The 27,691-nt window shown below is 49.9% G+C and overlaps 1 protein-coding gene across 4 annotated transcripts in view; it reads left to right on the plus strand.

The window, feature by feature from the left end:
• Nucleotides 1–27,691, plus strand: part of TBCD (tubulin folding cofactor D) — a 145,999-nt gene that overhangs the window by 75,976 nt on the left and 42,332 nt on the right. For all 4 annotated transcript variants that reach the window (XM_044938748.1, XM_044938747.1, XM_025279793.2 and 1 more), the window contains exons 14-17: nucleotides 6,899–7,055; nucleotides 16,094–16,151; nucleotides 21,630–21,659; nucleotides 24,593–24,678. In XM_044938748.1, the coding sequence (XP_044794683.1) occupies nucleotides 6,899–7,055; nucleotides 16,094–16,151; nucleotides 21,630–21,659; nucleotides 24,593–24,678 (331 nt within the window). The remainder of the gene's footprint in view (nucleotides 1–6,898; nucleotides 7,056–16,093; nucleotides 16,152–21,629; nucleotides 21,660–24,592; nucleotides 24,679–27,691) is intronic.

The following is a 27,691-nucleotide window of genomic DNA, read 5'->3' on the forward strand; positions in this document are numbered from 1 at the left end:
TATCTTCCCTGTGGCCTTGGCTGATGTCAGATCTTTTTTTGTTTTTGGTCGTTCTTATTTATTTTTATTGAAGTATAGTTGATTTACGATGTGGTGTTAATTTTTAAAAATATTCTTTCCATTATGGTTTATCATAGGATATCGACTGTATAGTTCTCTGTGCTGCACAGCAGGATCGTGTGTATCCGTTCTGTATGTAACAGCTCATACCTGCTAACCCCAGCCTCCCACCCCTTCTTCCCTCAGCCCCTCTCCCTCGCAACCACAAGTCTGTTTCTCTGTGTCTGTGGGACCGTTTCTGTTTTGACAGTAGGTTCATTTGTGTTCTATTTTAGATTATGTCGTATTTAGATTTAGATACAAGTGACACCGTGGTAATCTTCTCTGTATCGTCCCAGGTTTAGTATATGTGCTGCTGAAGCAAGCTCTCAGATCGTTATAGTGTTTACTCTTCTTTGATTTGTCCTCTTCTCTGATCCGTGTTCCACACAGGAATGGTTCCTGTTAATAAATGGAGCATATGTGTTTGATGTTGAGAAGGACCCCGCTGTGATCCTGTCTGAAGTGTCAGACTCCTGGGACCCACGCTAGCTGGTGGACCCCAAGGAGCAGTTATCCTGGTCCCAGGGTCCTTCACCTGCTCTTGGCCTAGTGGCTAAGTGGTGTCCTCTGAATAGTGGAAAGGGTGAAACCACGTTTTAAAGTGTGGTATTGCCTTTGTTAATAATTATGAAGATCGTGAGTGATCATTGCGGACATTTGGGACAGTGACATAAAGCAGCAGCTAAGGAAACCTGGAGTCTCGCTGCCTGGAGGTCGCACTGTTGAGGTTGTAGCAGGTGGGGGCTGTGAGCACCTGGGGCTCTCAGCGTGATGCTTGGGCTGGCTTTGCAGTCCAGGGGCTGGGCCGTCTCTCCGTACCTCGGTTCCCCTACCTCCAGGGTCAATCAGACAAAGGCCTGGCCCATAGTGAGTGCTGATTGTCACCAATATCAGCACGTGAGCCACTGATGGCACGCACCCTGCTTGAGGTTCTGAGTGTCCTCCTGTCATTAAATATTCTTTGGGTAGCAGCATGAGTTGCATTGAGTGGCTCTGTTGTATTTGAACAACACCCCCGTCCCGTCATGGCAGGGTTTATTTCTGCCCTTAGGAACCGTGGTGGCCTCAGTGCAGCCTCTGTGACAGGCTGGGGACGCACCCCAGGAGGCCCAGGCACACAGGGTCAGGGCCGTCTGCCTGCACTGCCCTTGTCACCTTGCTACCCATGCCTCCTGCGTCCATGGTGAGTGGCTTGAACACAGCGGTTCCCGCACTCTGCCCTCTGGACAGGTGCCCTGTGGGTGGGTCACAGCCACACGGCCTACTGCATCAACGCACAGGTCTGGAGGTTTTGTTGAAAGTCAGGTTCTGCTCGTGTGATCTTCGGAAACGGCTCTCTTGTCCCTTACCTTTTACATTCCTGTTTTTTCCCCAAGTTTCCCCGTCTGCTGTTTCTCCCCTTTTTAGGTTGGAATATTCCCATGATATACGTATGTGAGTTTTTTACATGTAATCGCCATCACATCTTTATCCATCGTACCACACTTACCTTGTTTGTTATTCGCTTTAAAACTTTATTGAGTGTATTGATCCACTGAGGTTTGAGATGCTTTATGTAGGAATATTTGCTAATCTCTTCCTCTGGGCAGGAGCTGCCCTGCACACCGAGGAGCCAGGGTGCCGTCAGATGGAAGAGTAGGTGCTTCTCGTTTGCCCCAGTCTTGCTTTGCGATTGTGTTACGCATTTCACAAGGTCCTGCCCCAAGACTATGGGCTCCTGCCCTAAAATAGTAACTTCCTGCTGTCTTGCCATTGTGTTTCTCTTTTGAGGAGAGCCTTTATCTGTAGCTAAACATGCATCCCAGGAAATCCTGGACTGCATGCTTCACATCAGGGCCTCTCGTGTTTTTACGGCACCTGGTAAAGGGAATGTCCGTTTCTGGCCTCTGGACAGCTGAGCCTTGCCTCCCAGCCTCAGCACCATGGGCAGTGGAGGGGGGGGTCTTGTTCACAGGGAGGACACATGGGAGGGCCCTTGGACCAGCGTGGCCACGTGACTTTCCTGCGGAAAGGGAGGCAGAGGGCTTCATGGGTGCTCCCCCGTGGCAGGGTGTGTGTGCTGGGAGCACCTGGGGGAGAGGGGAAAGCGGTGGTGTGCGGGCCAGGTGCCCACCCCAGCAACACAGGATGCCCCAGGATCCCGCTCCATCGTACCTGTGGAGGCGAGCCCTGGCTGAGGACTCCCAGGGTCTGTAGGGGGGGCATCCCTCACGCTCCAGGAAACGCCGGTGCCCAAGTCTGCACTTGCCCCCGAGTGCAGAGTGGTTGGTGCTGTGGCTTGCAGTGCTGCCCACAGGTCAGCCTTCGGGATAGTTTTCTCAGATGTCCTGTGGGAACTAAAAACTAAATGTCTGTGGAACCAGATTTTCTGTCCATCATTTCCTTTCCCCCAGCAAATTCAGCATGTTTTTTTCCGAGCAAGTTGGACTGCATTCTTTAGGAAGGTATGATGGCTGTTTGTACTGGTGGCTGAAATAGAAGTTCAGTGGTGCTGGCCACACCTGCTCCCGGGAAGCTGGTGCTTTCCTGGGCTCAGACTGGGCAGGCAGGCTCCTGGCTGCATAGGCAGTTCCATCATGTGCCGAGGCTCAGGGGCATCTCGGGAGACTCAGCCAAATGCGTCTGGGAGGTGTCGTTCTAGTACTACTTGGGAGATGTGGCACAGTGCGTCCTGGTAGATACTCAAGTGCATCTCGGGACATGGCTCAGTGACTCTGGGAGACTTGGGCCCACGCGGTGATATTCCTCACGTGCTGAGTTTGATTTTGAAGAAGTATGTTGTTCAGTTGCTCAGTTGTGTCCGACTCTTTGCGATACCATGGACTGCTTTAATTAGGATAATTCATTACTTATCAAAACTCATAACTTCTGAGCTGGCTGTGTGGTGATTTTTTTATTTTTTAAAGATGCTGCAGAGAACGTCTGAGTTCCTCCCGACCCCTGGATGTGCATCTGTAAAGCCCTGCAGTGGGGACTTGGTGTTCTGAGGGTTAACTCGTTTCTCTCACCTAGAGGCTGCTTTGTCCTTAGGCAGTTGGTGTTAGACAAATGACATGCTGTCTAGAGAGAAGGGTATTTAAATTACATTGCTGGACTCTGGGTTGCCAAAAGGAAGCCCTCTGGGGAACCTTATATATTTGACATGTATTTGCAGTGTGTAATTGGAACTGTGAGAAAGGTTTTTTGTTCAGTGTGATTGAAGAGTTTCCTTATTTTAAACCTGTTGAATCTGGAAAGAGCTGTTAGTTTTTGAATTTTTTCCTCTGATAATGGCTTCTTATAAAAGTTTAGGGCAAAGACTGTGTCTCCTTCATGTACCTCCCCAAGGCTCAGTAATTGCTCCGTACCCTGCGTGGACCGGGGCTGATCTGTCTCTTGTCTTCCCGTCCCGGATATCTGAACTGGAAGCCCAGCTCATCCTTCTGCACAGAAGAGCCTGGTGATGAAGGGCCGAGAGGTCGGGGGCAGCCACAGGCCCTGCCCAGCAGCAGCAGCAGCAGTCCCGACCCCATCCTTCTACCCGCCTGGGGCATGACTTGAAGCCGAGAGCCTCATTTTCCAATTTTCTTGTTGAAGAAACCCGTCACCTCTCTCTCTCCTCCTGAGCGGTTTCACGTTAGGCAAATCCTCCTGAGCGGTTTCACATTAGGCAAATCAAATCCCTTTTCAGTGACCGCGAGGCAAGCGTCCTGGCGCTGCTCTCGGTGGCGTGTAGTCCCCTCTCAGACCCCAGTCCAGCAGCGAGGCCTGCGTTTATTGCTGGCAGCACTTCTTCCAGCCCATCCTAAAAGAAACCGACCCTGAATATTCATTGGAAGGACTGATGATGAAGCTCCAATACTTTGGCCACCTGATGTGAAGAGCTGACTCAGTGGAAAAGACCCTGATGCAGGGAAAGATTGAAGGCAGGAGGAGGTGGAGACGACAGAGGATGAGGTGGTTGGATGGCATCACCGAACTCAATGGACATGAGTTTGAGTAAGCTCCGGGAGTTGGTGTTGGACAGGGAAGCCTGGCGTGCTGCAGTCTGTGGGGTCTCAAAGAGTCGGACATGACTGAGCAACTGAACTGAACTGAGCGCTTCTTCACCTGTACTTGGGCCTCAGCCACTGGTGTTTGTGGCAGGTGTAATAGAGAGGTCACCGGAGCTTTCGAGAGAAAGAATTTGAAACTGCCCGTGCTGAGAACTGGGGTAGGATCCACCAGGAGAGCTGCAGCAGCCTGGTCGCATGGGTGGGCAGGGCTGGCAGTGAGGCCCTGAGGCCCAGGCGGGCTCAGGTCTCTGCTTCTCTGACCTAGCTGGGCGGATGCAGAGCAGTCAGAGCCTTTGTGTCTTGAGGGCCAGTAGCTACCCGAGCACATCACATGGGCACATGTGGGTGCCAGGGACCAAAGTTGGGGTTTGTGGGGGCCACCTTGCTACACAGAACTCAGAGCCCATGCTTTGTACTGCTTTTTTCCTCTCAAGTAGGGCTGAGCCTGAGTGCAGCATACGGCTCCCACTGCCGTCTCACAGCTGGCCTCCTTCCATTCCTTGAGGCAGAGAAGTGGGCCAGATAGCCCTGTGTTCGGACCTCCGAGTGTGTCGATTTTCCCATCAACAAATGCCGGTCAGCCATGTGAGGTCTCTTACTGTGCTGAGGCAGACCTCTGTTAGTGGGCACAGGTCACAGTGGGTGTCCTTTTCTTTGTGACTGGTTGACCTTAGGACCCATCTCACTCTGACCCCGGTGTCCGGCGCCCCCACCCGCTCAGGGGCCTGGGGGCCCGCTGGTCAAGGGTGAGGCTGTGTCCTTGTGGAGGTGGGCTTCTCCCGGGGGTCCCTGAGCCTGTCTCAGGGTAGTGGTTGGATGTGACGTCCACCTGAAGTGCATGTGGACGGTACTGACCGCTGTCACTCATAGCTGTCTGTTTGGAAATTGATTTTGTCCAGTGGACCGATAAATTGGGACTCAGCAGTTAGCATCCAGATTCCCCTCAGGCTAAGAGTTGCTGAACAGTCTTCCCCAGAAGTGTCTGGGCAGCTGGGTAAAGTGGTGATTTTAGAGAATGTGGCGAGGCAGTGACGCTGAGTTTATACCATGCGCCCCGTCAAGGTGCCACAGCCTGTTAGTTTTGACATGCGTTGGGCCGTGACTAGGCTACCCTCTTAGCACAGAGAGTATGAACAAAACTAGAAAACTAGGAGTAATTCCAGGTAAAGTAGAACTTCCCCAGGTAAGACAAATGAAGGCCAATTTTAAGCATTACAGCTTTAGTTCAAGTTGAGATAATAATTTTTAAAATGGCTAATTAGATTTAACTACTTTATCTGAAATAGCTGTGGTAGTGTCCTCTGGTTTGGTTTGGCATTTATACATGCTTTGTATTTTATTTTATTGAAGTATGATTGACTTACAATATCATGTTAGTTTCAGATGTATAGCACAGTGGTTTAGTTTTTCGTATATACACACACACACACATATGTTTTTCAGGTTTTTTTCCCCCTAAAGGATATGATAAAATACTGAGTATAGTTCCATGCTGGCTTTCTATTTTATTTTTATTTTAAAAGCTTTTCTGGCTGCTCTGGGACTCGGTTGCAGTGCTTGGCCTCTCTCAAGTTGCCGTGAGCGAGGGCTGCTCTCTGGCTGTGGTGCGTGGGCTTCTGTTGCAGAGCACGGGCTCTGGGCGCACGGTCTCCAGGAGCTGCAGCAGGAGGGCTTCGTAGCGTGGGCTCAGTAGTTTGGGCACTCGAGCTTACTTCTTTTACTTTTAAACCCCCTTTGTTGTTGTTTAGTCACGGAGTCCAACTCCTTGTGACCCCGTGGACGGCAGCACGCCAGCATAAAACTGTGTGTGAGTGTTATATAGTTTATTTTCTTTTAAAGTAATTTACGTGTCTCTAATAGACAAACCCTTCCCATATACATGAAATACATGAATGTGATAATAGGCAAATACCGTACCACTTCAGCTGCCTTAAACAGTACAGTGTTCTCCCCAGGGTTCTTAAACTCACTTGTCTCTTTGTATAAAAAACCACATATGCAGTATTAGAAACTCAGTGAGACATTTTAAAATGGAACCAGAAAGAATATCTGTATGTACTTCAGATTATTTTAAATATCACAGATGATTTACGTAGTTCAACATATCTGGGTTATTCCTGAAGTTAGCGCAGAATGACCCTGGGCTTGCCTTCCTTTGTCATCCTAGTTCTCAGCCCTAAAGCTCAGCGAGGTCACAGATGCCCTCTGAGCAGAGTTAGCACACCTGTGTAGCGGTGTCCACGCTCACTCCCCAGCTGGTGACTGCTTTTGGCCAGAATTAGAAACCCGTGTATTGTTCGTGGTCCCCTTGACAACAAGACTCTGGGGGAGGTGGCCTCTGGGTCAGGTGTCCTTTGCTCACTGGACAGTGTCCTGGGTGACGTTGCCCACCCTCCTCTCACTGCCCTGATGTGCCAGCGCCTTCCCTCGCTCCTGGTGGCCCCTGTGTCCCTTTGCGTCTTCTAGGACCTGGTAGCGTCCCTTGGGTGTGGCCGACGGGCATGTCTGTGCCATCCTCTAGGAGTTTGGGGGCAACTTTTCAGAAACATTCTCACCTGAGTCGAGGTGGTGGACTCGTGAGTGACTTCCTGAGCAGGTCGTGAGTTTCCGAGTGACTTGGGGTGGGACCGCGGTGTGTGTTGCTCGCACCAGGCTCTGCGGGGCCAAGGTGCAGGTGGGGTGGTGGTACAGCGGACGCAGTGTCTGTGGAGCCAGGAGCGCTGCTTCAGGGCCGCCTCACAGCCTCTCTCCCCTGTGTGCAGTTGTCCCCGTGATCCTGAGGGCGCTGACGTACGAGGAGAAGCGGGGCGCCTGCAGCGTGGGCTCCAATGTCCGGGACGCCGCCTGCTACGTGTGCTGGGCCTTCGCACGTGCCTACGAGCCTCAGGAGTTGAAGCCTTTCGTCGCGGCAATCTCAAGGTAAAGCCTGTTGAATGGTCCTCCAGTCACTTTGGACTAGTGACAGCATTGGCTTGCCTGCTTCACTGTCTGCTCCTGTGCAGTGAAAACCAGCACAGCCTCATGACGTCAGAAAAATACCTTTTCCATGGCTTCCTGGGCAGAGCATTGAGGGCAGCGGGCTGTGCCAGCCACATGGGCGTGGGCCCCACTTTTAAGATCCAACGTCTGTGCCCGGGAAAATTCGAAAGAGATGTGTCCCTAGTATAGTGATGTTAATTTTCTCCTTGTCTCCTGTCAGACTGAAGTGAGTCCCTCTGACGTGAAAAGGGAATTCAGCTGTCCACTTCTGGTTGTTGGTTCTGTGTCAGGCTGGAGGAGGAGCTGAGCGCTGGGTTGGTCACGGTTGTAACACTGACCTGACCACTTTTACTCAGAGATGGATTTTAACATGATCTCCAGTCCTGGAAGCTGCCTTCCACCAAGGAGGTGCCCTGACAAGAGTGGGAGACCCTCAGGCCTCAAAATGTATCCACAGGGCAGCTCTGTCTCCTCCTCTGGCCAGTGCAATGGGCTTCCCCATGGTCTGAGCACCAGCTGCGCCTGGGGGAAAGCCGCAGGGGACGGGGGCCGCTCGAGGGTCAGGAGAGGGTTCTCAGGCTCGCTTACTACTCAGGTCGCGTGGCCAGGCTGTATCTCTCAATCTTGACCCTCATGTGAAGGGAAGGCCTGCAGAGCAGCCTGGGGATTCTGATCCTTGCTCAGGGAGATACACTGCTTCCTAGGAAGTCGTAAAAGTGTCTGACTTCTCCTGGCCATGTCCACCCCGGGAGGGGCAGGAGGGCAGTAGGCTCCTGGAGAGGCTGTGGTGGGTGTCTGCGGCCTGAGGCCTGGCTGCGGAGACCAGGCTGCCCGTGCCTTTGTCCCCTGATCCTGCCCTCATGTGTGTTCCCCACTCTCCTGTTGGTCTACAAAGGTGAGATTGTTTGCTGTTAATACAGCTTCGGGGAGGGCTCTGCCTACTGCTTTCTTGCTCTGCTCCTCAGCTTTTTGGAAGCTGCTTCTGTAACTAGAATGAAAGCGCAGGGTGTATTTTGCTCACTGTTTCCCTCAGCAGTCACAGCACGGTGAGCCTCTAGATGGGAGCTGTCTAATTCACAGTCGTGGCGGCGTCCCTCTCAGCCGAGGTCTTGTGCCAGGGCCCAGGCAGGCCCAGCTCTGCGCCTGTCGCACCGCCACTGCCAGAAGCTGGCATGCCCCAACCTCGGGGGACCTGGCTTCAAAGGGTCATTCCCATTTCAGAGTGAAATCATCTCGGCAGGCCTCTGTTTTCAGTTTAACCTTTGTGGCTGAAAGCGATGAAGGTTGCAGGAACCTGGGCCCCTCATTTCTCTGGGGACTGTCTTTGGCTCAGCCCAGCCAAAGAGAGAATCAGGACTGAGGGCTGAAGGGTCAGCAGAGGCACTGGGCACAGAGGTGGGTGGCCACCACTCATAACGTCCTCTGCTTGGGGCAGAAGCTTCTCGCCACCCCATAGGTGAGAGCATCAGAGTCACAAGACCTCATTGCCAACTTGGAGAGACATAGTGTGAAGAGTCCTGAGCCCTGTGGGCACAGATGAGCCAGAGAGCAGGGTTCTGTGCAGGCCCTTGACTTGGGAACGGAGGCTCTTTCAGCTGCAAGCAGACACCGTTGCAGTGTTCATCTCAGCAGAGGTTTTAATGCAGAGTACCAGCCAGTGAGGGTGCGCAGGAGTGCTGGTGAATGTTAAGCCTGGCCCTCGTGTAACATGTGACACTCGAAGCATGGTGTCCCGGTGTGGGCGATCCTTCACAGACTCCCATCCAGTTCTCCAGGAGGCTGAGGGGGCACCACACATCTTACTCCAGGGTGACCCCTGTTACTCAGAAAAGGAAAGACCCTATCTGGTGAAGGGGTCACATCCTGGAGCTTGTGCCTGTCTGGGGAGGGTGTTGAAGAGACCAGTGACCCCACTGGATAGAGGCCTCTGTGGCCAACCTTCAGGGCAAGGGTGCTGCAAGTCTGCTTGTAGCTGAGGGCCTGGGCAGGCCCTACCACGGGACCCCCAAGGGCTCTGAAATGTGGGGGGATGGAGTGGAGGTGGGTGGTCAGGATGCCAGGCTTTCTGAGGTGGGATTTTTTAATAAATGGTGCTTGGGTTGAAGGACAGATCACAGCTGCAGGGACTGGTGGCCACATCCATCCACAGAAACTCGTCCATCCACAGAAACTCGTGTGGTTCACTCAGGACCTTTGATCTCGGGGAAGGCTGAATTTCCCTGACGTCTTGGGCACGCCCAAGCAATCGCTGATGAGTTTACACTCACCGAAAGTGCAAGCTGGCAGGGGAGCCCAGAGACTCCTGCTTCACAGCGCTCCTAATTTCTCCTAATTGACCCTGGAATTGGTGCCTTGTGGAGTTTCTGCTCAGAGGGGGCCCCTCTTGTCCTCTTCCCCTGCGCCCATCCCAGGACTGGATTGGCAAGTGCCCATTGGAGCTGTGCCTGGCAGCTTTCTCAGTCCAGTTTGGCAGGTTCCTAGGGAGCCTGTGCTCCAGCCCTTCCCGGTCCATCTCCATGGCAGGCCTGGGGGGTGGAGCAGGCGGGCTGGAGGTGAGTCACGGTGCCACGTGAGCCTTCAGGACGCTGCTGGTGCTCGCCTCCCTGCCTCAGAAGTATCGGTTGGGGTGTGTCCTTCGAGATCTGCCTCTCTTGGTTTGTAATAAGTGACCACATTTTAATTGTCAGCTTTTAAGCCCATTCATCCTGGCACATGATAAAATCTTGAGATCTTCAACTATACTTTCACAAACTCTTCAGTTTGGATCCTGCAAAAGTAGACAGTTGAGATCAAACTGTAATTCTATAAATGAACTAGACACATCTGATGGAGAGAGTCAGGCGGTGGTAATAACGAGGCAGGACTGGGCGCAGCCCACACAGAGGGAGAGGTCAGAGTGTGGCCAGCCCCCAGCTCAGACAGCCAGGCAGGGAAGAACTCGGGCCAGCCGCTCACCTTCCTAGAGGAACGTGAGGGACTGTCGTTTCACTTCACCCATGGATATATGCTCACCACCTCTGTTTTATAAATACCCCAAAGAAAGTTTCTAGGTCAGTATACAACATAGTTTGAATTAGTGTTGGTCGGTTTTGAAAACCTGTATTTCCTAAGTGTTATACGCAGGTTAAGAGATGGAATAATTATTTTGTGGATAAGTAAATCGGGCTTCCTGAGAAGCTAAGCGTAATTTAGGGACAGAGAAACACAGAGTTAAAATGGTAGAGGATGGTCGTGTATTATTTTGAAATAGCCTTCTCACCAGTAATCAAAAGCTAATTTGCAAGAAGAAAAGGAGAAAAGAAAAAAAGCCCTGTTGCGAGCATATGCGTTGGTTGTCACCTTCTAGCGATTTCCTCACCTGAAACTCTTTTGTAAACCGAGCTCCTGTTGACATCAACCCTACAGGGCCCCTCCCGTGCTAGGGGCAGTGCCCGGCTCAGCCTCGCAGAGCAAGCTGGGCGAGCAGGGCAGCGTGGGCAGCGCCTGGGGATTGGCTCCCAGATCTCTTCCTCGAGGGCAAGATTGTCCTGAAAAATCAGGAAATGGCAAGCATTGCTCAAAGCTACGTCTTGTTCCCACTCAGCGTTTCTTGATGGCAGACTTCCAGGGGGAAGATAACCTTTTTTGTTTCTTGAGAAAAATTAAGTGGCAGTTACTGACCAGAGTGTTCCCACCCGTCCACCTGTTAGGTCTCCCCTCGGCCTCCATTTAGCTCTGCTGTGATTGAAAGCACTTTGCAGGTGTCTTGTGTTTCACCATCATGTCAGCTGGCTCCTGAGCTTTGATTCTTCTGATTTAGGGAAAAATTTAGCCACAGGCGGGTCTTGCAGTTTATTTCCCAAATAGTGTGACTTGTAGCTTTTAAGCATGGATGGGTAAGAAATCATCCATCTTGATATTTTGAAAAGCATATTTTGAAATGACATTTTGATATTTTGAAATGACAGGGTTACTGTTACTCAAGGTAAAAAGGATGTTTTGTTTTTTATTGCCAAAAAAATATTACACCAACTAACAAAAATTGAGTTTGGGGTAAGATCTGCTCTTTGCTGTACCTGCTAAAAGCCAGGTGCCTGGAACTTGGAGCAGGTCTGGGCATGCAGCTCCCCTGACACGGACAAGAAAGAAAATCCCTTTCTGTTTGACATAGACCATCCTTCTGTGTTGGGAAATCCTGGTGAAGTATCACCTGAACTCTCCCAGCGAAAGCAAACAGGTGAAGATACCGAGAGCGTTCCAGGCCCAGTGGCTGCCATGTGCTTAGAATGGTCCTTGGCTGGCTGCAGCCTGGCCCCTGCACCCCTCTCGGAAATGGGAAGAGAGAGCGCAGAGTCATGCTCTGCCCGTTCTGCTGAGGAAAACTTCACAGCCACGGGACGTGGGGGCCCGGGGGCCCTCTCATGACTGCATGTAACCAGTGTTGTCTCACGTACTGTTATTTGAAACATGCTAGTATTTCCAGATAAGCCAGTTTTGTTCTGAAAGGGTGAAATCAGAACAATTTTCAAAATTGAGTCCACACCAGAACAGTGTTAAAAACCTATTACATTCACAGAGGTATACACAGTGGACTTGTTGAATTAACTTGAGTCTATACTTAAAAGCTGTGCTTTTTAAGTGGTTTTGTTATATTTGTCCTACTGTGTTCTGTGAAGGCTGGTAGAATGTGAATAAAGCAGTAAATACTTGAAGCCATTTACTCACGAATGCAGAAGCAACCTGATGGAGGTGTGTGGGCCCGTCTGTAGTGCCCCAGGGTCAGGTTCTCGGCTGATAGTGGCCAATGCCGGCCCTTTGGTAACCAGTCTTTGGACAAGCCTCACCCTGCCTGGCTGAGTCGGTGGCCTGGCCCCGGGGCCCTCATGAGCTGTGGGGGTCTGCTCCTGTGACCACGAGGCCAAGGTATGCTCACCGTGAAGGAACAGGGGCCTTGCACCCAGAGGTAGACCGCTGCTTGCCATTCAGGGGGCTTTCTGCTGGGGTTCCCATGACACACAGTCTCTCCAGGAATGACTGTTGTGTGGCTAGTGACCACAGGAACTGAGCCAATCGGGCTGGACCATACCTTGGGGGGAGGGGGTGTGCCCACAGACTCACCTGAGGGCGAACACAGAGAGGTGTCTGCAGATGAGTGTAAAAGGAATGTCCTGCAGTTGAGTGCCTGAGCTCGACTGGGACAGCCCCTGCTGCGCCCCTCGTAACCACCAGGTAACCAGGGGGAGCAGGTGCAAAGAGAGTGAAGTAGATGGAGCCCCTTGCCCATGGCTGGAAGGAGGTAATCCACACATGATGAAGCTGGGAAGGGCCCTTCAACACAGGAGTTGATTACTCTTTTGGCTTGATTACAATGTAAACATACAGTCTTAAAGCCCAACTATCTCCATTTGGCACCATAGGGCAGGCCCCCCAGGCTGACCTGCATGGCGCGGCAGGTGGCACAGAGTGGAACTTGGTCTTGGCTCAGTGGTCTTGGCTGCACCAAGGTTGAAATTGGGCTCAGCCTGTCCTGGGCAGAGCCAGCGTGTCCACAGCTTGGAGGCGGGGGCGGTCTGGGGGTCAGAGGGGTTTGATGTATAACTTAGCAGTGACCTTGCAGGGGTTATGGTGGACTGTAGATTGGCAGGTGATTCTAAGTTTCTTCTCTATTTTTTTCCATTTTCTCTATTAATAAGTGTTCAATAATTATAAAATTGTAATTTAGGACAAATAGATTGACGGGAAATTTCAAGAATTCAGTGTGTAATGTGAACTTCTGGTAGTGTTGGCTGGACCCAGAGTCAGTGAAAACATGTCCACATATTTCTTATGTCAGACATTAAAGGAAAGCGGGAATTCTTGGTTAGTATATATTCCTAAAATACATATGATCTTATGGAGGTGGCACTAGTAGTAAAGAACCTGGCTGTCAGTGCAGGAGATGCTGGAGGCACGAGTTTAATCCTGGGTTGGGAAGATCCCCTGGAGGAGGAAATGGCAACCCACTCTGGTTTCTTTACCTGGAAAATCCCATGGACAGAGGATCCTGGCAGGCTACAGTCCATGGGGTCACAAAGAGTCAGACACAACTGAAATGACTTAGCTTTAGCACTTATTCATATGTAAATATAATACTTAAAATTCCATTGATGATAGTATATTTAGAGTTAAAATATCAAATATGTTGTCACTAAGAACAGTCACGTGTATATGTTAATCTCAAACTCCTAAATTATCCCTCGCCACCTTTCCCCTTTGGTAACTGTAAGTTTGTTTTATATGTCCGTGGGTCTATTTCTGTTTTGTATAAACGTTTGTTAGTACCATTTTTTTTTAAACTTACTTATTTTTTAATTGAAGGATAATTGCTTTACAGAATTTTGTTTGCTGTCAAACCTCAATATGAATCAGCCATAGGTATACATATATCCCCTCCCTTTTGAATCTCCGTCCCATTTCCCTCCCCATCCCACCCCTCTAGGTTGATACAGAGCCCCGGTTTGAGTTTCCTGAGACATACAGCAAATTCTCGTTGGCTCTCTATTTTACAAGTGGTAATGTAAGTTTCCACGTTACTCTTGCCATACATCTCACCCTTAGTACCATTTTTTTTCCCTCTGTGTAAGTGATACCATATGATATTTGCCTTTGCCTTACTTAGTTGGTAATCTCTAGGTCCATCCATGTTGCTGCAATTGGCATTATGCATACTACTGTATAGAAACCAGTCACAGCAGGACCTCCTGTGTGGCACAGGGAGTTATACTCAGTATGTTATAATAACCTGTAAGAGGAAGGGATCTGAAGAAGGAATAGATACACAACCTGTGTGTGACCGAATCACTTTGCTGTGCGCCCCAAACTAACACAGCGTTGTAAGTCAGCTGTATTTCACAAAAGAAAAACCAGGAGTTTTATAATTGCTGGTTATTGAAAGATCACAGAATTACATGTCTTGGTCAGTTTAATGATTTCTGAAATTTTGTTAACAAAAGCATTTAGATGTTGAAATGGAATCAATCTTTAAATGGTCCCGCTAAAGTCAAAGAATTTCCTTTAGTGTTAAGACTAGTATTTTTTTTTTTTAAATCTCATCTTGGCTATAGTTTATAATATAGTAAAGAGTTGAGAGAGGAAAAGGAAACCGCTCTCTGTTGCCTTTATTAAAGGAAAAGGTTCTTCCCTTTAATAAGAGTTTTGCTGAAATTCATTTCAGCTTCAACTGGTGAAAGGACCCCAAATACTAATAATACTGGATCTTTAAAAATCTTTAGATATTAGGTTGCTTTTAAGTTTGAACTAACTTTAGACCTAAAGAAGAAGAGCAAAAATAATAGCAGTTCCCGTAAAAGCCCTTCATCAGCTTCCCTGAACGTTGACATCTCACAAAGGAGACCAGAGAGTGAGTGTTGTGTGGGGCCAGTGATTAAACCACAGCCGCTGTTTGGTGATGTGCCATCTTGGTGTTGCATTTGGAGTGTGTCCCAAACTCACTGCCCCCCGTTGAAGCCTATAAAATTAATGTTTAGAGAGCGATAAGCATTCTGGGGGTGCTTTGAGACTCTGTAATAACTATCCAGTTTTCACACTCAGTGCCCATCAGCCCCTGTGCTAGCCCAGCAGCGACGGTGGTGGTTTCATAGGAAAACGGGTCCCTCTGCTTTCTGCTCCTTTGTTGACTTACATCAGTGTGGACCGCGCCTTGTCTTCTAACACTGTTGGTTATTTTGTTGTCAGATTGCAGTGCGTTTAGTTATTGCGAACAACTTCAGGTTGGCTTCTGTGCGTTTTTTCATTTTTCCTAATGGTTTCTCAATTTCTAGCACGACAAGATGCCCAGGCTTTTCTTTTTTCCTTGCCCCAGCCTTAGAGTCAACCACCTCCAGGAGTCCTTGTTCCTCTTAGTGGAGAATGGTGTTTAGAATTCAAGACCTGGGTTCCACGCCCACACCCACTCCTACACTGCCCTTTGTACCTCCAGCCTGGCCAACTGCGTGGACACCTGCGATTCCAGCCCAGGCCTGCCCGGTCCCCTGACCTCCTTCCTGTGCACAGTACTTCTTCATCCCAGCTCCCTCCCCAAAGTCTGTGTGCAGTGGTTTCAACACTGCCGACCCTCCCTGTGAGAAACACAACCGCTCCAGGGGAGAGTGCTCCTCTGTGTCCTCCCCGTCCATAGAGTGGGGTGCCCCTGGCTAACACAGGCACATTTCCACTGTCCCAGGGGCCCCGCTGCCTATACTTTTTAATTTGCATTCGGGAAAATTCACCCGTCATGAACCACTTGTTGACAGATTTGTAGAGTTGGGTCCCCCAGTTTCAGTACCAAACAGAATGGCTATCAGACAGGAGGGCAGCATCTCTTTCAGGAGATCTCTGTGTGTCCGAAATAACCCCTTTTCAAGCATTTCCTCTGGGGGCTGTTGGGAGATCAGTTCACAGGTCACACCAGCAGCAGCGCTCTGTCCCAGTTTGCTTTCTGTTGTTGCCAAAGCCCAGTAGGCACTTGAGCTCCTCCTGATATGTCCCTGATGGTTGAGGGTGACGATGTAGCAAAGGGAGGTTTCAGTGAAGCTGGTGGACAGTCTGAGCCCGGGGGGAGCTTCCTTCTTGCCAACTGTGGTCAGAGTTTGACTTGGGAAATAGGCCCCTCAGAGCAGCTCTGCTTGGCTGCCATTTCTGGGGAGGCGCAGGGCTCATCGCTGCTCTCGCTGGCCTCCTGGGCCCTCTTGTTTCTGTTTGTACCTGTGGTCCTACCCCCAATACTGCTGTCCTCGTCTTGGCCTACAAGGCCTGTGCACGAGGCCACCCTCCCTGTGAGCCCCTGCTGGCTCTGGTGGAGTTGGGGTTGGCCACCCCCGCTGCCCTATGAGCATATCTACCACTGAAGCCACGAGCTATGGACGGGCTCCTGGGCACGTGGAGGAGGGAGACTGTGGGGTCAGCGTCCCAGGGGTCTGTGGAGAGTCCCTTTCATGAACCTCCTCCTCTCTTCCTCACAGCGCGCTGGTGATTGCCACTGTTTTCGACCGAGATGTAAACTGCAGGAGAGCAGCCTCTGTAAGTTGTCCTGTTTGGTCCTTTTCTTGACGGTGTGGGTGGCTCTTACCCGTGACCACCTCCCCTGAGAGGCTGTTGTCACCAGCTTATGAAGCAGGAGCGAGGCCCAGGGGCGGGGGGAGGGTGGCTCCCACTCCCTCTGGGTCCCAGCTGGAAAGTGGGCTGTAGCCTGTGGCGGGTGGGTCACAATGGGCTGCCGGCCTCCAGGCGGAGGTGCAAGGGGGTCCCGGAGGGGCGAGTGTCAGTGGGTGCTGCCATCTAAGTGAAGGTGGGGCCTGGGATCCATGTTGCAGCCGTGCCCTCTACTTGTGGGTGATGTGGAATCACGACCTCTGTCCTCAGATGTAGGGGCTGCGTCAGGTCACAGAGCTCCCCACTGCCTGCCTGTTTCTGTTCTTTGAAGTACGTGGGGTCTTTGAAACTGTTTCAAGCAAAAGTTTCCCAGGAAAGCCCAAGACCTTGTCTGTGTCCTGCACTTTCTCTTCTTTTGTCTGGAGCATTAGTAGGAAACCTAGTGATTCCTTGAGAAATCTTCACGTTTGTGCCTGATATTTTCCCCCAGGCAGTAATTGTAAGACTCCTTGGAATACAGTAAGACTCTTGTTAAATCTGTGTTTAAGAGTTGCTTTTTGGGGAGTTCCCTGGTGGTCCAGTGGTTGGGACTCTGGGCTTCCACTGTAGGGGGCCTGGGTTTGATCCCCAATATCTTCGCAAGCTGCGCTGCAAGGCCTTAAAGAAATTGCCTTTTATTTATTTATTTATTTATTTTTTTTAGAAATTGCCTTTTATATTTTCTTTCTGTTTATTGGAACCTAAGAACTAATTTTGGGAAGCAGTAATAAAATCAAAGCACTGATGCTTTTATGATATCCTAGGGAAGAGGTGGAATAGAAGAACAGAATTTTTTTTTCTAAGTTACAATTAAAATCCTTTAAAATCAGTGGAAGTTCTTTGCATTAAACACCACCTAAGTCACCCCTCCTTCCTTAGTGGCACATGTCTATCTCAGTGAAAGGTGCTTCTGTTTGAAGCTCATTTGAAAAGGTAGGGATCGACTACCTAATTACTGGCAATGAAATTTCTCCTATCACAAAGCTGCTTCCTGGTGACGATGTATTTGGTCCTCTTGGATTCCGGTTTGTGCTCTGGTTTGTGCACTCCGTGGGACGCCACACCCAGTGACCTGGGGCCTTCTCCTCTGGTGCCAAGGCGGAGGGGGCGCTATGAGCGTGGTGAGCTGCCGTCTTCGCGCTGTTGTGGTTTGGATGCTTTTTTGATGATTCAGTGGATGTTGGCAATTTGATCTCTGGTTCCTCTGCCTTTTCTAAATCCAGCTTGAACATCTTGAAGTTTATGGTTCACGCACTGTTGAAGCCTGGCTTGGAGAATCTTGAGCTTTATTTTGCTAGCGTGTGAGATGAGTGCAATTGTGTGGTAGTTTGAGCATTCTTTAGCATTGCCTTTCTTTGGGATTGGAATGAAAGCTGCCCTTTTCCTGTGGCCACTGCTGAGTTTTCCAAATTTTCTGGCATATTGAGTGCAGCACTTTCACAGCATCATCTTATAGGATTTGAAATAGCTCAGCTGAAATTCCATCACCTCCACTAGTTTTGTTCATAGTGATGCTTCCTAAGGCCCACTTGACTTCACGTTCCAGGATGTCTGGTTCTAGGTGAGTGATCACACCATTGTGGTTATCTGGGTCATTGAAAAAGCAAGAGAGTTCCAGAAAAACATATACTTCTGCTTTATTGACTATACCAAAGCCTTTGACTGTGTGGATCACAACAAACTGTGGAAAATTCTTCAAGAGATGGGAATACCAGACCACCTTATCTGCCTCCTGAGAAATCTGTATGCAGGTCAAGAAGCAACAGTTAGAACTGGACATGGAACAACAGACTGGTTCCAAATAGGATAAGGAGTATGTCAAGGCTATATATTGTCACCCTGCTTATTTAACTTATATGCAGAGTGCATCATGAGAAATGTTGGACTGGATGAAGCACAAGCTGGAATCAAGATTGCTGGGAGAAATATCAATAACCTCAGATATGCAGATGACACCACCCTTATGGCAGAAAGTGAAGAACTAAAGAGCCTCTTGTTGAAAGTGAAAGAGGAGACTGAAAAAGTTGGCTTAAAGCTCAACATTCAGAAAACTAAGATCATGGCATCTGGGCCCATCACTTCATGGCAAAGAGATGGGGAAATAATGGAGACAGTGACAGACTTTATTTTTTGGGGCTCCAAAATCACTGCAGATGGCGACTGCAGCCATAAAATTAAAAGATGCTTGCTCCTTGGAAGAAAAGTTATGACCAACCCAGACAGCATACTCAAAAGCAGAGACATTACTTTGCCAACAAAGGTCCGTCTAGTCAAAGCTAGACAGTTTTTTCAGTGGTCATATATGGATGTGAGAGTTGGACTATAGAGAAAGCTGAGCGCTGAAGAATTGATGCTTTTGAACTGTGGTGTTGGAGAAGACTCTTGAGAGTCCCTTGGACTGCAAAGACAGTCCATCCTAAAGGAAATCAGTTCTGACTATTCATTGGAAGGACTGATGCAGAAGCTGAAACTCCAATCCTTTGGCCACCTGATGCGAAGAACCAACTCATTGGAAAAGAGCCTGATGCTGGGAAAGATTGAAGGTGGGAGGAGAAGGGGACGACAGAGGATGAGCTGGTTGGATGACATCACCAAGTCAATGGACATGAGGTTGAGTAAGCTCTGGGAGTTGGTGAAAGACGGGGAAGCCTGGTGTGCTGCAGTCCATGGGGTTGCAGAGTCAGATGCGACTGAGTGAACAAGAACATACAGTGTGACCTTTAGGATCACCTTTCCTGCAGCACGATTCCCAGAGCCCAGCCAGGCCTTGGCAGTAGTGGCAGCCCCTGCTTCCGGCCCACCCCTGGCTGAGTTGCGTTCCGTCTGGCTGTGCACAGCTGCCTGTGTTGTTCATCTGCTCTTGGGCCTCTGGGTTGTTTCTGCTTTGGAACTGTTAAGAATTAAGCTGCTGTGACCATTTATGTACAGGTTTTCGTGTGAATACAATTTCTGTTTCTCTGGGACAAATGCCAAGAGTAGGATTTGGGGGGCATATGGTAGTTGCACGTTTAGATCTGCACGGAAGGGCCTTGCCGTTTTCCAGAGGGGCTGCACCACTGTAAGCCTGCCCTCCGTCATCTGTCAGTGGTCGGTTTTTCTACGGCCTCCCCAGCATTTGGGTGTTGTTATTTTTGTGTTAGTTACTTGGCTTAGCTGTGTGGCGATAGGTCACCGTGGCTTTAATCTGCATTTCTCTCATGGTGATGCTAGGGATGTCGAGCATCTTTTCGTGTGGTATTTACCACCTGTATCCTCTTCAGGGAGATGTTGGTTGGTGATGTTTAACCACCAGTGCTCCTTGTGTGCTTTTGGTGGGTCTAGTGATTAAAGTGACACAAGACAGATTAACGGGGGAAAAAACAAGTTAATTCGTACACACGGCGGTCTCATAAAATGGGCCCCCTGAAGTGACCAAAGCAGGCTGTTTATATATCATTTTTGGACAAAGAAACGGTTATTTGGGAAGATTTAACAGACGGGGCTGGTGAAGGAGTGACAAGATTTATTTCCGTAACTGGTGATGAGGATGCTTTCTTGCCTCCTGAAATGGGGAATGTACCCTCACATGAGACATTTATTCTTGCTTTCAGAGTCGGGGTGTTTTAAATACCATCCCCCCCGCTGGCCATTTGTCAAGTAACTTTAACTCATATAACAATATGTGGCTTGGGTGGCCTGCCTTCAGCTCCAACAAAGTCTTTTGCCTCCCTTTTTTACTGGGTTGTTTGTTTTTTGTTGAATTTGGGAGTCTCTGTATTCCAGATACGAGTCCTTTCTTGGGCAAGTGGTTTGCATGTTCTTCTTACCAGTTTGTGGGTTTCTGTTCATCCTCTTTACAAGTCTTCACAACAACAAGAGTCTTAATTTTGATGAGATCCAACTCACTACTGTTTTCTTTTATGGATCATGTTTCTGGTGTCAAGTCTAAGAATCTGAGAATTCATTGCCTAGCTCTCGATCCTAAAGGTTTTCCCTGTTCTGTCCCATTGATCTATGTCTGCCTTTCTGTCTGGGTTACCATGGCTCCATATTAACCCTAATACTGGATAGAGTGAGTCCTCTAATTTCCTTTTTTTCCCCCCCAAATTGTGTCACCATTTTAGGGCTTGTGCTTTCTCCTATAAATCTTGTACTTTTTTTATCTTTTAAACGATGTCACCAGTATAGTAAATGTGTTCCTAAATATTGCATATTACATAAATTGACACTGTATCTTTTTTTCATTGCCTTTTCGTTGGTTTCATTTTTGTTTTTTATTTTCTTTAATGAATTTATTGTGAAAGCTGAAAAATGGTACATAGCAAAAGTCCGGTCTTCTTGCTCCCAGTGTGAAAGCTGCCCGAGGGCCCTCAGGGAAGGGCGGTTCTAGCTGTACCTCCCTGAGGCCACCGAATGCTTGGTCTTGGAGACCGCCAAGTTTTTGCTTTCCTCTGTCACCTGCGGGAGGTTTTAGGCGCCCATTTAAACATTATGTGGGGTCTTTGTGTTCTGTTGTCTTGATTCCTTGTGCACGACTAGGCATGCTCCTCCCAGCACTCCCAGGGGATGGTGATGGTGTGCATGAGATGAAAGTCCTGGAGGTTATGACCTCATTCCCAGGATGCTCCCGCTCCAGGCATTCAGCCTGTGTCTGTAAGCAGGTTTGTGCCTCCCAGGAGCTCCCTGAAGCCACTGGCCACCTGACCTCCGCTCTTTGACCTGTCTCTGGTGGATGGCACGTGGCAATGAGGTTGCACTGTGTGCATTTGATAGCTGGTGATGAGAAGGTCCCTGAAGGACAGGGAAGCCTGGTGTGCTACAGTCGTGGGGTCACAAAGAGTCGGACACGACTGAGTGACTAAACGACAAACAAGAAGGTCCATCCGAGGACACCTCATTCTAAGTGAGGGTCTGGACCTTCTGAGTAGCCCCGCTCTGGGCCTGTGAGCGGGACGTGGAGCATGTCCACTGTAGTCCTGGGGAAGGCGGCGTGGGGAGGCCAGGCACTCAGTGTCACCCGCTGTGCTGCCATCACAGATCCCCAGTAAGATGACTTGGGCTTTGGGCCTTGAGTCCACCTAATAGATTTGGCTTTATTCCTGTTTCTATATCTAGGGCCTTGAATCAGGCTTTGGTGTGAAAGTCGGCATCGGCCGCTTAGCAGATTTTATAAACTTGAATTCTTAGCCTGTGGTTTGAGAGCACACCAGGATGTAAAAAGAGAAAGATAAAACCACCCCTGAGGCTCTGACTGGCCAACAATGAGACCTTTATTTTAAAAAAATAAAGTCGTGGCTTATTTGTTCTGCACCGGCTTTGCTGCGCGTCCACCACTGGCCAGCGAGTGCACACCTAACTCACCACTCTGTTTGCGTTTCTCTTCCTTAGGCTGCTTTTCAGGAGAATGTGGGACGACAGGTATGGTTACTTTTAAATATCTTCATTCCTAAAACTTCCTGTAGATGTAGAAGTAAAAATAGTACAGCCACCGACATGGATAAAGACTTGACCTAAAATAAGTCAGTGCTTCACAGGGGGACTCTGGCCACAGGTTCACTCATAATTCGGTGAGTGTTGACACGAGTTTTAAACAATTAGTAGCTGTTTTACAGGCAACTTGAATGTGTAATTTTCATAAACGTCAGAAATCCGTGCCTCGTGCATTGCTGAGACCCTTCTGATGTCAGCAGTTGCCCCTGGGCGCCAAAGGGGTTTGGGCAGAGGAGCCTGGCTGGGCAGGGGCAGAGACATGACCCCTGCCTATCCCCTTTGTGGAAGGAGCCAGCTTCCTCACGCCAGCGCCCCACGGCCCCTCCTGACGCAGCATCCTGCTGAATCTCTTACCGCCGGTCAGTCTGGGCTGGGAGTGTGGCATTTATCCCCAAGTCATTCATACTGTATGTGACGATGACCACCCTGGGACATGTGGCCAATCTGGTGGCAAATGGAGGAGAGGTCTTCTTAGGGGAGATACCAAGCTGAGCTCTGTTGAGAGGGGCTCCAGGAGAGGGATCTGGGCTGGAGGTGAGTGAGTTGCAGGTGTGAGGATACTGGGGACAAGCAGTGATGGGCCTTGGGGTCTTGAGGGGCACAGTTCAGACTGCAGGACTGAGGGGAGCCCACACAGAATGGCTGCTTGGCAGGTGGGAGGGCAGGAGAGGGGGTAGGTGGGAGAGGTGGTTGTCCTTGAGAGGGAAGACTTGAATGAATATGGGATTCTAAGACTTTTGCCTGGACATCTGGGAGAAACTGTATGTGCAGAACTGTTGCCTTGGGTGACCCCGAGTCCGTCAGGGTTCTCACAGCAGGGTCAGCCTTGCTGTTGGACCAGAGCCTGTGTTCGCAGCACTGGGCCCACGGCCTCTGGGTTGACTCGCCATTCCCAGGCTGACAGGGAGGGACCAGGGTGAGAGGGCTGATGCTGCAGCTTCCACAGGGATGACGTTTGGTACATGGTGGGAGGGTCTCCTGGAAGCCTGGGGTACTGGGCATGGGTAGAGGTGCTTCCATCCATGTGGCCCGGGTGTTGGAGGGGTCCCCCAGCCCTTAGGGTGGAGCCGGGAAAGGAATTAGTGGAGCTTCAGGCTGGACCAGGTCTGTGAAGGCAGCCGACCTGCTCACCTTCCATCGAAGGCCATAGAACCGCCAAGGGGCAGTGAGGAGGGTGGGTTAACTGGGAGTCCTGTAGCCTGTATTGTGAACTGTGGCCCTGCATGTGGAGGGGTTAGGGCCTTGAGGAGAGCTCTCCAGTTCTGAATGCAGTGTTAAGGCTAAACTGATGCCAAGGTGGTTTCAAACGAAGACTTTAATTCCATAGTCATTGCCAAAGGTAGAGGGAACCAAATCACGCAGCTTGAACTTGAATTTGTGCTACACTGAGATTGCTGAGGTGCTGCCGCATCCTTCGGGGGTGCTTTTCCGAGGAAGGAACCTAGTAAGGGCTCAGCCTTTCTTCCATTGCTGTGAGGTGACTGAGACCCAGTGTGCTTGAGTGTCACTTAGTCCTGTCTGCCTGGAACCCCGAAAACTTAGAAGAAAGAAAGCTGGTCACTCGGCAGCTAGCAGCTGGTCACTCGGCAGCTACCAGCCTCTGGAGGGTGGCTGGCCGGAGGAGACCCTGGGGCGTCGGGAGGCGTCTCAGCGTTGGCCAGGAGGCGGCAGGCTTGCGCAGTGGAGCAGAGGGCGCCGCCGCCTCCTGCAGCCACAGGGGCCTCTAACTCGGCCTCAGGCTGGTGTGGGTGGCCTGGGGTCCAGCAGGAGTCAGCCTGGTGCGCGGTTGCCCCTGGGGTGTTGGGGGGCCCTCCCCTGCACTGAGCTGTGTAGGGAGATGGATTGACTTTTAGGTTCACTTGAGAACCAAACCTCTGATCCTGAGGTCGTATCCGTGACAAAATTGCCAAGGTCCATTGACAATTTAGAGTTAGATTTCAAGTTCAGTTCTTCATGTGTGGGGCTTCCTCAAAAAGATAGTGTGGAAAGTTAGCGGTTTATGGGTCCCTCTGCCTAGGGCTTGCTCAGAGTGAGGAAGGGTGCCAGGGACCCAGGTCTCCCCAGACCCTCTCCTGGTTAGTGACAGCACAGCATTCGCTCCTTGGTTGCAAGTTTGTCGTTTATGTCCTTTTAGAAAACGTATTGTCATGTTGTCAGATTTTCAAGTATTGTCACCAGAGAGTGGTTTCAGTAATAACTTGCAGACTTTGGGGTGGGGCCTGGGCCTAGGCTGGGAATGTGTGGCTGGGTGTGGCCAGTGTCCCTGACCTGCCTCCCCCCCCTCCCCCCCACAACTGCTTGTTTCAGAGTTTGGTCCTGGGTGTTAGCTGTCGGGCCCCCACACCTGACCTCCCAGTTTGTGTCTTGTTCATTCTCCCACCAGCTGTGGGGGTGGGCTCCTATCCAGGATTCACAACGCAGGCAGGTGCCGGCCCCCCTCAGGGGTTCTGGGGTCCTTCTGGCTGGAGGGGAACTGGTAGAATGAAATCTGAACTTGAGTTCTGCTGAAATCTGATGTCTTTCTGTGGTATGTGGTTTAGAGAAAGGGCTCTTAGAGTATTTCAAAGTTGAAATGCTAGTATTGTTAGGAAAAAATTTTATTTAAGTGCTTCAAATAATTTTAGCACAGTGTCCAGCCTCGGAGAGGCAGTCAGTAGTCCTTGACTTGAAAGTCCTGGGATGAGCTTGGTAAAGACGTGTAGTTTTAGCTGTCAGTTTAGTAACCAAGTCTGCGTTCCCCAGCACTTCTCAGTTTGTTTATAAACCTAACTCATGTGCATATGGTTATCAAACTTTGAAAATGCCTTTTTTATTCATTGAAATAATTTTCGTCTCTTTTTTCTCCCCCATTTTTTTGTTAGGGTACTTTCCCTCATGGGATCGATATTTTGACCACAGCTGACTACTTTGCTGTTGGTAACAGATCTAACTGTTTCCTGGTTATAAGGTAGGTTTTAATAGTCATCGTAAAATACAATGTTTTCTTTGAATCACAGATCAGTTTCCACCGTTTGGTCTCTTGAGCCTGGAAGATCCATTGAAAGTAAATTTATGTGTGAAAAGATTGAAAACTGTTTTAAAAGGTTTTTTTCTCATTGATGGGACAGAGTGCCTAGTGTGTGAGTCCGTTTACATAAAACTTCACGAAATACGAAAGAATCCAAAGGAGGACAGCACGTCGGGGGTGGCCTGGAGAAGGGAGTGCTCACCTTTTAAAGAGGTGTTAACGGTGTGAGGAGCACTGCTGTGGTGGTGATTTTTCTCTTAAACCACTATTTCGTTGAGAGCATGGTCTTTTACAGGGAACAGCCAGGAGCCAAAACCGTGTGTTGCTTTCTGTGTGGCCACTGCTCCGCTGGGGAGCTTCTCAGAATAAACCCTCAGATTGAAAGTGACTGTTCCTTTATTGTTTCAATGAAGCAGTGTTTCCCAAGTGGAAGTTATCTCTAGCTTCTTTATGAGTAAAACAGAGGTATTTGAGCAATCAGGTCAAGGAATAAATATTTAACGTCCATAACGGCAGTTTTACAGAAATCGCTTCAAAGTGTACTAAGTCGTGGGGCAGGGAGTCCAGTGTCTTAGTTAATTAACCCATTGCAACACTAGTACAGGATGGGCATGATTTCATGAAGTGACTTATTTGCCTTAAATTGGGAGAGGAAGCACACCAATGCCTTTTTAAATTGTTACCCGTTATGTGTCTGAAGGATAAATTCCCCAACACCCCTGCTGTGCGTACCGTGCAGAAACTACATTTCTCCATAACCAGCATGGACAGATTTTTTTTTAAAAAAAGATGTAGCATTTGGCCTCTTTCCCAGAAACAATCTTTGTCCAAACAGACTCTGTATTTTTAGCATCCTTTCCACCTTTCCTCAGCATTTAATGGCCTTCTTTGCCTTATCAGTTCTTTCATGTTTTACTTCTGTTTTCTTTGATTGTTAATCTTTGAACATGTATTATACATGGAGAATCTCCCACCTTTGACCAAGTTTCCTGGCTAAAAACGTGCAACATTTGGCCTTGGCATGCTTTTCTTGTGGCTGAGGTCTCTTAGTTGGTCTGCTTTTCATAGATGGGCTGGCTTGAGGTCTGTCTTTTTTTACAGAGGGTTCTGCACACTTGCCTGGACAAGAGGCAGTTTGTGCAGATGGGTCCAACAGTCATGGACCAGGGGGCTGTGGCTGCACCCCATTACCATAGGGTGCTTTGGGGAAGCTCTGCTCTTGCCCCAAGGCAGGGCTGACACCCAGGGTCCTATGCCAAAGGAGCCTGGTGGGGCTGGGGGGACAGCCCTGCAGGAGAGAGTCCAGAGAGCGGGGCCCGGCCTGGCGGGGTGGGGCTGCTGAGCCACAGTGGTCCTTGAGTTGTCCTCAGGTCAGGGAACACGGTTTGATGGTCAAATCTGCATTTTGAACATATCACTGTAGTTACGTTTTGGTAACTGGAAGCAAGGAGACAGGGCCCCTCACAAGGTGGGGGACAGTCAGGGGAAGGTCAGGGCCCCTCCTGAGGTGGGGGGACGTGGTCAGGAGACAGCTAGGGTGCAGGAGTTGGGTCACCAGGAGAATTGGGGTGTTGGGTGCACCAGTGAGGGAGACAATGCCTTGGGTTTTGGGGAAGGTCTGGAGTTCAGCTTCACCAAACATGAGGGGCTCATGGCACATCTTGAGCGGATGTATGGGCTGGTGTGTGGATGGTTCTCCTGGAGATGGGAGAGTCTGACACAGAATTGAAACTTGCGGACGAGGACCATCAGGTGGGGAGACTGACATCGTCTTGCCTCTCCTTTGGCTCAGCTTTGTCACGTACTGGTGACACGCAGAAGATCGCTCGTGTTTAACATGTAGATTCCGAGCAGTGTTGGCGGGCACAGATCTCTGCCACCAGAGCACAGATGGCGAGAGACCTGGCTCCACCTCCGGGTGCCCCTCCTCCAGCGGCTGAGAATCTGCCTGCTAGTGCAGGAGACACGAGACGCGGGTTCAGTCCCTGGGTCTGAAAGATCCCCGGAGTAGGAAGTGGCGACGCATTCCAGTGTTTTTGCCTGGGAAATCCCGCGGGCAGAGAAGCCTGGAGCCTAGAATTCAGTGGGTTCTAAAAGAGTCAGACCGTACTGAGCACGCACGTAGACACTCCTCCTGATTTGCATACGGTAAAATTCACCAGTTTAAAAAGGGAGTTTTGGCAGGTACATAATCACCTCTGCAGTCAACACGGGGAACGTTTCTGTCACTCCAGAAAGTTCCCTCAAGCCCAGGCCCCGACAGCCTCTGAGCTGCCTTCTGTCGCTGGAGCTGACCTCTTCTAGAACGTGTAGGACAGTCGCGTGGCGCGTGGGTCCTGTCACTGTGTGCCGTCACCCGTGAGTGCTGCAGCGCCAGCCCCCTGCACGGGCCTGTCCCCTGCTCACCAGCCGGTGGCCGTTTGAGGCTCTTGACTTCGGGTGTGTGTGTCTGGGTGGTGCTTCTCTCTGCCCAGCTATTTTCTGCTGTAGTGTAACGAGCAGTTGTGAGCACTGTTTGTTGGTTTTGTCTTCTTGCAGTTGTAAACTTCGTTAACATATCTCTGGCACCACAGCGCTGTGCATCCTTCTAAAGATGGATTTTGTCATATTTTGCTTTCTAGTGGTTTGCTTTCCAGTCGTTTTGCATGTTCCTGTCCCGTAAATGCTTCAAACTAAGGAAGCCCCAGAGTGAACTTTCCCTCTTACTTCCTAACTCAGTGAACATGGTGCTGTCCACATCATCAGCTCAGTTTTGCTTCTCCTTCTCTCGTTCCGCATGTCCAGTTGGTGACCTAGTTCTGTCACTCCTTCCTTCCTAACAACCCTCAAACATGCCCTCTGCGTGTCAGCTCAGTTGTCACCGTAGCCCTGCTCTCACTGTCCTGTACACTTGCAGAGCCTCCATGACCACCCCTTCACTTGTCTGAGTGCAGGACGGAATGCTTTCTCTTTG

This window comes from Bubalus bubalis, chromosome 3 (assembly GCF_019923935.1).
Source record: "Bubalus bubalis isolate 160015118507 breed Murrah chromosome 3, NDDB_SH_1, whole genome shotgun sequence".
Classification (NCBI taxonomy): Eukaryota; Metazoa; Chordata; class Mammalia; order Artiodactyla; family Bovidae; genus Bubalus; species Bubalus bubalis.